Source organism: Chelonoidis abingdonii, chromosome 1, assembly GCF_003597395.2.
Source record: "Chelonoidis abingdonii isolate Lonesome George chromosome 1, CheloAbing_2.0, whole genome shotgun sequence".
Taxonomy (NCBI): domain Eukaryota; kingdom Metazoa; phylum Chordata; order Testudines; family Testudinidae; genus Chelonoidis; species Chelonoidis abingdonii.
The window spans coordinates 317,751,682-317,767,390 of record NC_133769.1 but is presented as its reverse complement, the minus strand read 5'-3'; the positions used below and the strand labels follow the sequence as shown (position 1 = coordinate 317,767,390).

At 40.1% G+C, this 15,709-nt stretch overlaps 1 protein-coding gene across 1 annotated transcript in view; it reads right to left on the bottom strand.

Moving 5' to 3' along the window:
* Positions 1 to 4,332: 4,332 nt before the first annotated feature.
* FOXO1 (forkhead box O1) overlaps positions 4,333 to 15,709 on the bottom strand; it is an 89,357-nt gene continuing 77,980 nt past the window's right edge. The window contains exons 2-3 of the mRNA XM_032795161.2: positions 8,414 to 9,770; positions 4,333 to 8,000 (exon numbers count right to left, since the gene is read on the bottom strand). Coding sequence (XP_032651052.1) covers positions 8,427 to 9,770 — 1,344 coding nt within the window. The 3' untranslated portion in view covers positions 4,333 to 8,000; positions 8,414 to 8,426. The remainder of the gene's footprint in view (positions 8,001 to 8,413; positions 9,771 to 15,709) is intronic.

The following is a 15,709-nucleotide window of genomic DNA, read 5'->3' as shown; positions in this document are numbered from 1 at the left end:
GTAGCCCTTGTCAGTAACACTGATCAGAGGTGGCAGTGTGGTTCAGTAACAGCAAGGACTTGATATCAGCACTAGAAACCCCCAAGACATTTACTGATTGGGCTTCATAGCAACCCCAAAACACTGACACCTTTGGCTGAGGAGCAGCTCAGAGCATCGGCCATACCATAGTTCTCACGATTTCTTTTTAACCCTTTGCATCACCAAGACAGGGAAACTCATTACCAACAAATAGCAACAGAGTGTTTCTTTTGGTCCAGGCAAACCGACCTTGCTCCACCACAACCACAGGCAGTACAGAGCATACTACTGTGAGGACAACATTCTTTCGGTGCATTTCCCACACAACCCAGACAGGATTGCATCACCTAACAAGCACTCAAACCAAACACTAGTAACAAGACATTTAACTTTAACATCTCAAAGGCCCCCGGGATCCAAAAATAGGTGAAACAATCGTAACAAAGGGGGAAGGAGATTCCTCTGGGCCTACTTTTTTTAGGTGTCACTTTGGCACATGGGTCTGAGAGCATGACCCCAGATAAAGTAACACTGTTTTTAATGGTCAGGGAGTGACACATGACTCAAAAAAGAGGGTTGCATAAAGGCAATTTTCACTGCAAATTAATTTTCCTTCAGGAGTTATTGCAAAATGTGTATTATTTCACCACCAGCTGTAAATGAATGTTGCCATTATTTGTACTTGCAATTAGAATATCTGAATCTGAGGCTCTAGCCGGCATTTCTGCAAAATGTATTGTACTGAAATAGAATTGCCTTCTAGGCTTAGTTTAAACCGAATTTCTGCAAAATGTATTGTACTGAAATAGAATTGCCTTCTAGGCTATGCGTTTAAACCGAATTTAGCAGCGTTAAACCGATTTAACCCTGCACCCGTCCACACAACGAGGCCCTTTATATTGATATAAAGGGCTCTTTAAACCAGTTTCTGTACTCCTCCCCAACGGAGGAGTAGTCGCTGACACAGCGTAGCCAATGTTCAGATTAGGACTAGTGTGGCCGCTAATCGAGCGGTATTGGCCTCCGGGCGGTATCCCCCAGTGCACCACCTAGTGACGCTCGGAAAGCATCTGAACTATCGGTGCGGCTGGCCAGCTAGACAGGAAAAGCCCCGCAAAAACTTTTGAATTTCATTTCCTGTTGCCCAGCGTGGAAGCTCCTGAACAGCACGGGTGGTGATGCAGTCCGCAGAATCCAAACAGAGCTTCCAGCATGGAGCGTACGGGAGATACTGGATCTGATCGCTGTATGGGAAGACAAATCTGTTCTATCTGAGCTCCGTGTACAGCAGACGAATGACAAAGCATTTGAAAAAATCTCCAAGCTATGATAGACGCAGGCCACATTTGCATGGGACTCGGCGCAGTGCTGCATGAACAAGCATAACGGAAAGCAAAGAATCAAATGGATGCTCCATGGGGGGAGGGAGGGGGAACTGAGGACTCCAGCTAATCTCACAGTCCCTGCAGTCTCCGAAAATATTGCATTCTGGGCTGAGCTCCCAATGCTGTAGGTAAAAAACATTGTCGCAAGGGTATATCTGCATGCAATTCACGCCCCCCCTCCTCGCGTGAAAGAAAAGGGAAAAAAATAAGTTTCTTTGCCATTTTTCAATGTCATCATATGTCTAGCTGCATGCTGCTGGTAGACGCAGTGCTGGTGGCGCTGACAGCAGCATCCCCTCCCTTCCTTTCGCCTGATGGCAGACAGTCACAAAATGGATGGAAAACCATCAATCTGTGAGTGCTCCCTGGCTGGCCTCGTGAGGTCAGTGAGATGCCTTGGGTAACAATGGAATGATCCTGTCATTCCTGGCAGAACGGATACCAAATACCTTGGTTAACGTCATCATCATGCAACTGGAGCCTGAGCTCACCACCCCCTGCCTTTTGTGTTAAAAAAAGATCCTGTCTCCCTGGACTATCATAGCAAGTGGAGGCTGCGCTCACTCTCCCCCCCTTTAATGTCCTGCTGACTATGACAGCAAGCTGGCGGCTGCCTCCCCTCATTTTACTCTTTCGCTACAATAAAGGTCCCCCAGTGTTTTTTTTTTTTTTTTTCTTATTCCTGCATTTTTTATTACTTTCATCACACAAATGGAGGGGACACTGCAATGGTAGCCCCAGGAGGGGTTGGGGGAGGAGGGACGCAACGGATGGGGTTGTTGCAGGGGCACCCCCTAGAATGGCATGCAGCTCATCATTTCTGCGGGATCTCTGGGGCTCTGACCTGGAGCGGCTGTGCTCTCTGGCTCTCTAGTAGACTTGCCCCATATTCTAGGCAGGACTGACTATTTTTAGACAAAACAAAGGGAATGACCCGGGGAGTCATTCCCATTTTTGTCCATGCGCCCCCAGCCAACCTCAGCGAGGCAAGCCAGGAGCACCCATGACAGCAGCAGACGGTACAAAATGATTGATAACCGTCATCACCACTTTCCAATTACAAACAATACAAAAATGACTGATAACCATCATCTCATTGCCAATTTACAATGGCAGATGGTGCGATAGGGATGGTAACCATCTCTGCTACCTTGTAAAGGCAAATGAATGCTGTTGTGTAGCACTGTAGTACCGCCTCTGTCAACAGCATCCAGTACACATACGGTGACAGTGACAAAAGGCAAAATGGGCTCCATAGTTGCCATGCTATGGCGTCTGCCAGGGCAACGCAGGGGGAAAAGGGCACGAAATGATTGTCTGACGTTGCTTTCACAGAGGAAGCATTGAGTGACGACATTTACCCAGAATCATCTGCGACACTGTTTTTGCACCATCATGCATTGAGATCTCAACCCAGAATTCCAATGGGCAGGGGAGACTGCGGGGAACTATGGGATAGCTACGGGATAGCTACCCACAGTGCAACGCTCCAGAAATTGATGCTAGCCTCTGTACTATGGACACACAGCGCCGAATTAATGTGCTTAGTGTGGCCGCATGCACTCGACTTTATACAATCTGTTTTACAAAACCGGTTTATGTAAAATCGGAATAATCCCATAGTGTAAACATACCCTTAGAGTACAAGGATGCTGCACAGCTTCTGACCTATACAGTAGTTTTCTTTCCTCAGTTAGTATAGTCCCTGTATTCTGATTGGCTTTGCTGTCAGATCTGTATAATCACTGTAGTTATTTCTCGGTGACATAGTTTGTAACTACCTGTCCACTGCAACTGGCTGACAACCATTACTAGTCAAGAATTTGCATAAACTGCACAATTCTTTCCAGCACTGTTATGAATAAGCAAATCACTTGAGTCATTGGTTACTATAATCCTTCTGCTCCAGAACTCAGCATTTCCAAACTGTTAAAATGAGATACTTAAACAACATCTTTATTATTTAGCTAAAACGGGGCGGGAGGGGGGCACCACCATTTACCTGAAAAGTGCAGGAGAGACACAGGGAAGGCACAGAAATATGGGACTGCAAAATGTAGGAAAGCGAAAACTAGTCTCTCTTCTTCCGGTCCAGTGCTGCTCGCTTGAAGGTCAATGGGTATTTTTGCCAGTGACTAGAATGGAAGCTGAATTTAGCCTTCTGTAATCTCTTTCTCTCCCCCTCCCTTTGCAGGGCTCTGAGAAACATGTTACTTGGTTTGTAGGGGGAAAGAGTGTTATTAATAAAACTGGGAGTCAGCCCCTCTCAGTTTTGTTTGGAAACATAACCTAACAAGAAATAGGGTCAAATCTGGCTCTCTTTATCCATGGGAGTTGCCCCCCATTGATTATAACAAGACTATTTGCATAATAAGTCAACCATACAATTTAGCCTATGAATTGCAGCTATTATGGGAGGGAAAGCATTGCTGACCTGTGGAGGGTGGGGAGAAGTGAAAAGATGGAAATGAAGAGGAAGAGATAAGAGTAGGGAAAAACAGGGTCAATAGACTTTTTTTTTTTAATTCTTCAGCAGGGAAATTTGAATAATTAAACATTTAAGCATAGCAGAGACTTGAAGCTGTTCACCTGGAACCACCATGTCCCAGACTAATACACTTGAGATCTTTGGCTTCAGAAAATTGCTACAAAACACCTCCTCTTTCATTTCAGAATTTATTCAGCCACGTGGGTTATTTCTGGATTAAGCACTCTCAGGTTATAATAATGTGTTCCATCTTTTTTTTTAAAAAGGTTCTGCTGCCACCCCACTCACATCCCCTTCAAAACCTGTTCCCCTTCCCACATCTAATGATTTTAGGATCTAATCTGTAACGTGCTAATTTAAGAGTAATTCCTTCCTGTAAGTTTTTGTTTCACATTTTCTAAATGTATTACATAATGTTCTAATACATTAATCACCATCTCATGTCATAGCCATTTTATTAAAAGCTTATACTTACAAATATGCATTCTTAAGAGATTTCAGGAATTTTTGCAATTTTCTCTGAACTAGGTTTGTTGAACCAATGGCAACAATACTTGAGCTGTGTAAAGCAGCTTCCAGCAACAAAGTATCTTTACACAATATATCTTGTCAACTCAGGCATGGATTCTTCTTGTGTTTAGTCCCAAATAGTTATAAACAAGTTAGTTTTAATCACAATAAGTTGTGATAAAATACTTAACACAGCCCTATTAAGTTACTGTACCTGATACAGTTCCAATTCCAGAAGAAATTCCAAAAGATAATTCCCCTTACACAAAGTACTGGAAAATCTGTTAGCCATTTTGCAGTTAGTGTTTGCTTATTAATATGGTATCATCTTGCTGAACTCCAAGACTTGGTACCATGAGGTATTTTTCCACATAAAATTGCTAACGCCAACAAGATTGTCAAAACGGGATTATCATTATTAAAAATATTAGGCGGTAAGGAATGTAATTACTACAGTGTTTGAATACGATAACTGCTAATCACAAGTAGAATCCTGGTACAAATCTCGTTTCCAGTATACAAGAAAGGACACAAAACCTTTTAAACATAATTTATATACATTTATGGCTTTATACAACAGTAAAGGATTGTTCTTGTGTCTGTAGGTACATCAGGCACTTCTCTGAAAATATCCAAATACGAACTTTAATTCTGCGATGTTACTGAATAAGAGCAGTGGAACACAGAAGTGCTGTTACACCACCCATGAGTAAAATTAGCCACATTTACAAGCCATTCTCTGGTGATATTGCTGGTTTGTGGAACAATCTTCAAAAAGGAGGCTAGTTTTAATGCCAAGTCTTTTTGTTTGCATAAACCATGCTGCATTTTTATGTAACGATTACAAAAAACCATGACATCTTATCTAAAATCAGTTATAAATTAAGAATCCTAGCAATTTCATAATGAAAATATGAACTTCAAATCAGTAAAAAAAAAAAAAAAAAAAAGTACTAACATACATCCAGTGGTTTAACAAGTGCAAAATTTATACTATTTTGGAATTGGCCCAATTTTAAGTTCTCTCCTCTTCTTAGGGATGCTCTGTTGACAAGCCAATAATAAGCAGCACAACTTTTGCTTATAAACATAGGCAATTTGTCAGTTTATCAAAGCAGAGCTTTCCAATTAATGCATCTACTACCTAAACATATATCATATAGATATATTATGGAAACAATACAGCTTTATATTTAAAATATCTGAACAGCTCTATAATACAATAACAGTACAAACCAGAGAAAAGTCAAAACCAAAGCTGCATAGGTAAGATTATCTGCACAATTCACAAAGCAATCATTTACAATAATTCTGACAAACTAATTTACTCCAAAAGTTCAGTACTTTTACTTAAAGGAATTTATTACTAGAGGTCACATAATGTTTGCTTTCAAGACAGACAACCTACCCTTCATTAGATTTCACAGTATCCCACAGTTACAAGCAAAAATATTAGAATTCTGACACACAACAAAATAAAAAGAAAATGCAGAACCAAAATTCCCACCATCTATAAGTATCTATTCTGATAATGATCAAACAGGACTTCCTGCAGCCTATTTTAATCAAAGAACCGTTGCATTCAAGTTCATCATAGCTATAAAAAAAGAATATATTTGTAAGTTATACAGTAGCAATAAAATTATAAGAGGTAAATTGTTAAATGTAGCATGTTCAGCTCCTGCGCCAGAGGGTCGAATTTCAAAGAGTCTCTCTTTTTGCACACAAAATCGGCACATAAAGGTCAAATAATAAATTATATGACTCAGTACTTCACTTAGTCAACTGCCATTGGAGAGCAAAAATTTTGCACATGCACCAAAAAGGAGGCTCTTTGGAAACTGGTCCCACAGAGTCTTCTGCTCATGCCATGGGCAAGAGATGTGATTACATTTCAAATATAATTAATTTGATAGGGAAGATATTAGACAAATGCAGGCTGTTTTAGTGAACTGCCAGCACTGAGCACACATTGTAATTAATATCATAGACTTTTTAATATTTTCTTAATCTTCTCTCTCCAGGCAGGTTCCACAAAAGATCATGGAGAATGACGATGGAGAAGAAGGGAGTTAAAATAGGATTATAATCACTTTCCAGTTATGGATGACTTGAAAATAGTACAGCAGAAAAATTAATTTCCATCTCTGGCCCTATTGTAAAAATTACAAAAATTGTAAGTGCAGAATAAAAATCCTTGGTTTTTTGTTAGTTTTTTTTTTAACACAAACGATGTGCAGTAATCAGTGGCAGGCAGGCAGGTTTACCTCTCCGTTCATCCCTCAAAACACAATTTAACTATGTAAATACAGCAAATATTTACCAAGTAAAGGCCCAATCCTGTAAACCTTGAAATATCTGTCAATGGGCCTAATCACCTAAAGGTAAAGGTTTGCAGGACCAAAGCCTTAGTAACTACAGCTATCCCTTCTCCTTAAAACTCTTGCACTTATGTAACTTTGCTATTTCACTAATCTTCCCCACTCCCAGAAATGGAGATCAAATATGTCCTTGCCCTGAAATGTTACATAATGGAAGTTTTATCCCTCATGTACTTTCACAGTAGCACTTTCAAACCCCCCTAAAATAGGGTGTGATGATAAAAATGCTGACAGACCCTAAAAACTAATGCTAAACACAAATGGAAATGCTGTCATTAACTTTACCAGAATGTGAATGTTCTTAAAACAAAGATCCTGCTTTTGAGTCCACAAACATTATGAGACCTTCATGAAATAAATACAACATGAAGCACTGTACAAGCATCTAACAATGAATACTTAACACTTTGTGGTAGTCAGGGTTAAAACGGTAATAGAAGCTGATGAAGTTTCTAGAAATGCATATATAAAACCGATTAAATATTTCCTAAACATGAAAAGGAAAATGTCTGTCTATACACATCACTCTTCTGCCAAAAATGGGACAGAAATCAGACCCACAAATATTTTTGCATAAATTTACATAATGAAAAGATTGGTAATACACCAATTGTCATTTAATCTATTGTTTGTTTTGAACATTTGACTATTCAATGAGCTTAGCCGGATCTTATTTACCAGGCCGCTCTTTTCTCATATGAAATGTGTATCAATTTTAACAAATACAAGGCAGTTCATACAGCTGCAAAACAAAGTCCACAGTTATCTCAATTCATCAGTTCAGCAGAACACAGGTATCTTCAATAAAAGTTAAACTTACTTAGGGCATGAAACCACCACAGTATTACAAGAAGTTTATAGGGTTTTTTTTGGACCAAACAGATATTTTTAAAAACAACATCTACAGCTCATACTGTACAAAAACCGAAAGCACAACATGATGCAAAAGTATTTTCTGTGATTATATGGTGTAGTGAATTTGGCACTTCAGAGTAATGAAATTTCCAATGGCACAGTTCTTATCTACAGCAGCACATAACCTGCAAACACTGGGCAAACATCCTGTACAGGAAAAGTCTGTTTGCTGCCAATTCTGACAAAAGGAAAAATGAGAACAGTTTTATCAAGAAACCTAAAAGAAGGGCGAAGGACATCTTTGGACTACTTTTCTCAGTTCCTGTTGTCACACAAGTCTGAAGAGCTTTAAACTGTAGCCTAGGAAAAAAACAGAAAAAACACAATGAAACAAAATTAATATTCACAAATAAGCAAAAGATATAGAATACATGCTCCAAATAGCTCCAAGTCAGACAATAATGAAAACTTCCACTTTATTGTTATTATATATATTTATTTTAATACTACTGGCTAGATGTCCAAAACTACTACTCTACCTGTCCAAACAAATGCTAGAAGTCTGTATTAGGTATCCTCATGGCACATCCATAAGTCTAATGTAATTTACAACCCATTTAAAAAGCTAGCAAGTTAGACAACAAAGTGATGGTAGATGCATGCACATGACACTGGAAACCATTAAAACTTTAAGCATTTCCAAATCTGTTAAAGCCTGTATTTTTCCTTTAAATTCATTTTCAGATTTTTTTTTAAATAGTATGAGAATTTACCTTGTGCTATCTCCTAGCCCGACACCCAGCTGTGTGTGGTGGTCTTTACACTGTGTGGAAAACTTTGGTTAGGCAACACACTGTCAAAGTTAAAATCTAAAGTTTCTCCATCCATAAGGTCATTACGAATAATTGACTCCATGTCACAGTCCAACCGTTCAATTAACATGTCATCTAAATCACTGGGAAGCTTCTCCTGGTGGAGAGAAACAATTCCCACTCTTCCATAGCCATTGCAACTGTTAACAGCAGCATAAGGGTTCATTGTGTTCATATGCATTGGGTGACTCATAGGCACTTGTAATGAAGTTTTCACTGTGGACAAACGATTTAAACCTGAAGTATGTGACATGGTGTTCACTGTGTGTGACAAGGCACGACCATTAACTGCAACTGTTGGCTGATTACGTCCTTGGTGTGGGTGGGCACTGGGAGTCATCATTTTGTTGTGGGATGGTTGATTACCATATGTTGACATCACTGAATCGGTGACCATCAGCACATTTTGGCCTAATACTCTACCACTAGGTTGAGAAACACCAGTATCTACTGATGTCAAGATATCATTGTGCGGTGGAGAATCAGAAGTTAGTAACTCCTTCAAGAGTCCTGCAGGACAGTTATATTGGCTGATCGTTCCATAGCTTGATTTACTGTCTTGAAGAGTTTGCATAGGCATCTGGGGCAAAGAGTTTATGCTAGCTTGAGCGTATGTAAATTTTCGGTAGTCTGGATTTGGTGAACCTATACTTGTGGTTGGTGATGCAAATGAATAACCTGGTGTTTGCTGCATCATTGTAGCTGGTGAAGACTGGGTCGATACCGTCAGTGACGTACTAGGTGACAAGAGGTTGAGATTATCCAAAAGATTCTCCATATTTTCAGAATTGCTCATCTCTGAAAGGCTGGGTAGAGTAGAAGCCATTTTGGTTGCTGATGAAGGATATACCATAGAGTGCACATCCCCATCTCCAAGGTCATCTTGTTCTGGCAAGATTGGAGAAAGTCTCCCACTAATTGTACTAGCATTAGAGCTAGTTCTAGGTCTGAAGGTACTCCAGTTATCAAAGTCATCATTACTGTGAGAGCTGGGGCTTGCAGGCCACTTTGAAAACTGTGATCCTGGGCTGTCTCCATTTCCTTCTTGGCCTGACTGAAGGGCTGCCTTTTTCTTGGCAGCTCTTCCTCTGCTTTTCGCAAACTTGCTGTTGTTGTCCATGGATGCTGCTCTTCTCCTAGGTGACTTTCCACTCTTTCCTCCTTCAGGGTTCAGCATCCACCAAGAACTTTTTCCTGTTCCCTCATTCTGCACCCTTATAAACTTGCTGTGCAGTGACAGGTTATGACGAATTGAATTCTGAAAGATAAAATATCAGATAAGAAAAGGGCCAGTTCTCTTTATCTCAACATGTAACACTTAAATGACCAAACCATTCTGATGCTACTTGTGTCAAAGATGCTATAAAAATAACTGACCGAATTACTGTACAAAACTGAAGTTCCCAAAACACCAAACTTAACTGCTGTACCCAGTATCTTTTTTTAGAAAAGGAATATTCTGCTTAATACCCTTAATGTAACCTATATTTCAAAATATTTTGTGCATCAAATCTCCTTAAAAACACAACCAGTGGCACTATGAGCAAGTTCTGCTAGAAATCCTTATTTAAATGATTTTAACTCCTCCATAGGAGAAAAGAAAAATCCCTTCAATGTTTCATTTAGTTTGAAAACCTAAGTGTAACAGTAAAGCTTGGAAGGGTGCTAGTTTAGAAATATACATATTGGTTCAAAACTGGCTTAAACAAGTTAGCCATGTTTTGTCATATAATTTATCATATGTTTTAACTGCATTTGACATGATAAGAAGAAGAAGAATTTGGCATGTGCCAAAGGCATTAATTTGAAACATGATAAGAGGACAACAAAATCAGAAAAATTCACTGAAGAATTTTGCATGGTGTCAAGTATCAGGAGGTAGCTGTGTTAGTCTGTATCCACAAAAACAACAAGGAGTCTGGTGGCACCTTAAAGACTAACAGATTTGAGCATAAGCTTTTGTGGGTAAAAAACCTCATTTCGGTTTTTTACTCATGAAAGCTTATGCCCAAATAAATCTGTTAGTCTTTAAAGTCCCACTAGACTCCTTGTTGTTTTACTGAAGAACTGGTTCTCAACTTGACTGTACGAGTCCCCACTAACGTGTAGCCTGCATTTGAGCAATTTTATTTAACAAATGGATTTTTTAACACAGTACATGAGCAACTATTTCCTTTCTATCTACCTATCCCTCTCATCACACATACTACCCTACAGTAATATATCAGTTTCAGGAGGGTTACTCCTAAACAAAGAAGATTTGAATAATTATACCTTTGTGACAAAATACGTATTAACACAAACCATTTATTCACTGGTTCAAAAATTTACCCTTTACAAAAACACCTAAATGCAGGGCCTCATATGAGACTGGATTCATTACAATCAAGTAGTAAAAGCCTATTTTTCTGTAATATTTCATTTTAAATAAAACTTAAATTATGATAGAAACATGGGATTGCTGTAAAATAGCAACTACAAGGAATTCCAGAGCTTATTAATATCAACGTTGTGGATAGAACTTTAAAGCTAAAGCATGACCCAGCCTCAGTAATACAATCATGTAAGCCCCAACCTCCAAACACACACAAGTAGTCCTCGTTGAACTCTCAGAATCTATTCACGTGCATAAGTAATTTCAGGATAAGGTCCCAAGTTAAACAGATAAAAATTGCAATTGCTAAACAATGAGGAAGGAGGGAAGACAAACAGCAGAGAGGAACATGACTCATGAAGAGTTAAACTTCATCCTTAAAACCATCTTTTCTCCTTGAACATTTTAGTATGTGAAATTAACCATTCTAATACCCAAAAGCACAAAGAGTTAAAGGATGACAAGGCCACCCAGAGGATTCAGGAGGCCTGGGGAAAAGTGAGGGAGCTGCAGCACTTGTACTCACCTGGCAGCGGTCCGGGTCTTTGGTGGCATTTCGGTGGCGGGGGCCCCTTCAGTCGCGCCATGTCTTCAGCAGCACTGAATGCCTCCCCCCACCTCTGAAATGCTGCCAAAGACCCAGACCGCCGCCGGGCCAGGGCTCATGGGGCCCCTGCTGGGCCTGGGGCAAATTGCCCCACTGCCCCCCCACCGGGGCAGCCCTAAAGAATGACTGTACTTTTGCAAAGAGAAGAGATTGCTGATATCTTCACTAGAGCTTCTAGTCACCTTCTGAGACGTGAATAGCTTCAGAAAAGCCACTGAACCCAGGAGATCCACAGCCAACCAAAGAACACACTAAAATCTCACGTTGTTGATAAGCAATTTTGCATAGCCTCGCCCAAGGCCCCCATTCCTGCTGAAGGCACAAAAGGGGAAGCGTGTCTATGTAAAATGTTCCTGCTATTCTTGTTTAAGTACATGAGCCAAGATCAACAGGGGACGAAGCATCAGGTGGGAACCCAATAACTGAGGATTCCACAAGACGAATAGGGGACAGCATCCCCAAAAGACCATCCTCATGCTAAGGCCATCTGGTAGCTGGACACTGATAGGTGGAGGACAGACAAGTCTCCAGATGCAATTTCTCCAGTCCTGACCAAGTCACAGATCTTTTTGCCCCCTCCATATGCTGCTGCAGGGTCACGGCCCTGTTACAATTGTTGTCTAGTGGGCCTAGCCCCAGTTGTGAGTGCAACAGCCATAAACTAGGTAAAAGCTCAAAATGTTACACCACCTACAACAGTGAGTATTGACAGAAAGGATATGAAGAGATGCAGAAAGACTGGATTAGTGCAAATTAGAGCGCCTATCAAACAGACTCAAGAACTGTCATGACTTTTAAACAGGAGAATGGAACTGAAAAAGAATGTATCAAAATTGCTGTGCTGGAAATTAGGCCTAATTGATGGGCGAAATAAGACCTGAGAAGATGGCTTATTCCACCCATCACTCCCTTTTGAGGTATTTAAAGAGAGGCTTTAAGGATTAAAATGGCAAAATGGACTCCTTGGGGATTCCTCAGGAAAGGCTGACAGGCTCTGCTTCACTCCAGAGATTGTGCCCTTCTCTGGTGAGCCGCAAGGGTCATTTTGACACTCAGACCTCAAGACACCAATTGGGACACCTGACCACCACTGCTGGACCAGCGAGAACCACGGATTGATATATGTGAGGTTCTCCTCGGTCCTTTCTTCTCTTGTGTGTTCCTTCCTGTCCTCCTATCTTCTCTCCCCCTCAGCTTTTCAACTGCACCAACACAATGGAACAAGATGGCCCATCCAGCCCGAGAAGGTCTGGTGAAAGAGGAACCTGATTGAGGCAGCCAGATGACATCCCACAGCAGGGAAGCAAGCCTGGGTCTAGAGGAAGAGCTGTCACAAGTGGCCTGACAGCTCAAAGCATTTGCCTGTGACTGACCAGTCACCACAAGTCATGAGAAACAACAACGAAGAGCCACATTCCTCCACCTTTACTATCTCTTCTTTTTCCCTTGTTTCTGGTTTGTCAAAGGCAGGAAAAGTAACCACCAGTCACAGGGTCAACTCAAAATTTTACAGGAGAACTAACCCTATCTTATTTCACAAAATAAGAGAACCACCAATATCTTCTCTCTGAAAAAGGAACTTTTAATCACAATTAATCACACTGAGTGGTTATGCCAAACAACTTTATTTCCGAAATACTTTATGTTTTATTTTTTATTCTCTCTCCCTCTCTCTTGTGTATTCTAATCAATATATTTCTAAATTCTGGCGTGACATTTCTAACGTGTTTGCCAGGAGACTAACCAGAATGAGGTCTATGTACTCAAAACCCTGAGATGTTTTGAAGTGCTTAGTGTTATACACTGACAGGGCCACGTTAGCATTTTGCCTCTTTGGGCCTACCTATTCCTCTGAAATTAATACAACCAGCCATTCCTCAAAGTTACCATCACTCAGCTAATGAGTACATCTCACTGCCGGTAGCAACACCCAGATGGAAGAGTTAGCTTGCTGACTTGAGACCACAGAAGGCAACTTGAGTATTGTCTCTCAACCATCTGAAGTCTCTAGCTGCTATAGAACCTGCCAGAGGATTCTCTTTGTGGGGAGGGGCTCTACCACATGTGGAGATGAACAAATATTGATGTCCCAGCTCTCAACACCACTCTCTTTTTATTCCAGTTCCTGAGGACAAAGAAAACAGTTTAAGGAGGGTGGCCTGTTCTCTGGTTCTGTCTGAAGGACAAAGACAGAAGCCAGCAAGGGCAGCAATACCTTTCTGGCAATGGCTCTAGCAACTTGGGGCATCTCAAGAGGCACATTGCCCCTCTTTTTCCATGCAATGGCGGCAGAGGCAGACCTACACGCCTGCCAGCGAGTCAGCAGTGGCAAGCTCCTCTCCCACGTTAACTGCTGGAGATGCTTTCAGGGTCAGTTACACTGAAGATCTTCAAGATTTCAAAACAAAGCTAGCAGTAAGCTGCCAAGGGCTCTGCTGCAAACTGAGCCACCTCACTGCTGCAGGGAATCTAGAAGAATTTTAGAAACAAAAGAAGTTTTACTTTAAAAAAAATTTTAAGTAATCCAATTAAAAATACACATCAATATTAATGCCAGAAGTTCCACCCTCCATTGTGAAGGGGATGTTTTTGTTTGTTCGTTTTAAACAGACTCTCTAATATGAAATGGTTAGAATGAGAATATGCCTCTCTTTGGCATACTACATCTTTCATCTCTAATTTCAGGATATGTACTCTAGTTAGAACAGTGGGGAATCGCCATTTTTTATTCTCATATAAGGGCCCAACCCTGATAGGTGATAATACTGCCTGTCGATGCTGTGTATCTCTTAACCATCATCATCTTTGCTGGACCCTTCTCTTCACCACACCTCACATCTTATCTACTGGCTATAAACCAATGAGGGCCAAAAACAACTCCTTTGGCAGTTCAAATGTCACTCTTTGGTCAACCATAAGTTTCATTGTTGCCCCTTCCACAGGCTGAACTCCCTGCATCTGAAGCACTCTTGAGTAGCAGCAACAACGTCAGGAGGGTAAACTCTCTGTTGCCACATGGGAGACCACATTTCAAGTATCTGGATCTCCTAGAAAATCCAGACAAACTCAGTCCTTTGTTATCACTTTTGAGATGTAGTTGAATTAAAGGCTGATAAAATTACAGATTTAGAAATGTTAAAAGAAAATTATTTTGCAAGTCTGTTGATTAAAAGCCTCCTACATTAGTTCATTTTTATTGTATTTTGTAAACATACTACATCTTGACACAGATCTAGTGTTTACTTTAAAAAAAAGTATCAAACACATAAAACACTAGGCCATAGAAATGCAGCAACATTTAACTCCTCCTTCCCTAAAAGAAAAAAAAAAAAAAAAAAAAAGTGTGTTAAATATTTAAGAAATTACTGCAATTCCTTAGTCATCAAAAATGTTATAAACTGGTATTATTGTACTGAGGACATTTGAGGTCACTCTTTGAGTAACAGAGCTGTCTCCTAACTTTGCCAACAATAAAAAAAATTTTCCTAACAGGAAAAAGTTTGCAGCACAGAGCTTGTTACATAAATTCCTGTTTTTCATACAGCCAGCAGGACATTAAAGAAGCTATGATTTACTAACTTGGAAAAAGTGTTGAAGAGGTAACTCTTGTGAAAATATGCACTGCTGTTAAATGATGTTGTGTCTACAGACCTTTGCCAGACACAAACATGACTGATAAAAGTATAGTTTCAGCAATGGAACTTGGCAGCAAGATGAGCGTGGTTGTCAAGATTCAGAGGCATTCATTTCTGACCACCAGCCAAGCTCCTATGTATAGCTATTTTGCTGCGGATCACTTAAAAACTGCTTTTTAAAATTTAATTTGAAGTCAAACCTTTAAACTTAATTTGAAAGACATGAAATGGAAATTGTATTTAAACTGATTTTCTGTTCAAAAACTAAGTATGCCAGTTAAATTTCAAAGCACATAAGCTGGAATTTTATCGAAAGCTAATCATGACTATGGTAGGAGTGCTGCCACCTGTGAGGTGCTCCTTGGGATTGATTCTATATCTGTGACCCTAAAAGAAAGTTAATGAAGTCTCCAGTTCTATTTGATCTTTGGGGGAAAAAAAACAACCTGGCTCTGCTGTATTTCAGTATAGATTATGGTTTACGATTGTGCTTGCCATTATTTACTTAATTGAAAGTCAAAGTGTACAACTGTAATTAACAATACAGTACTGACTTCGTAATTAGCAAACAGCAGCTAATA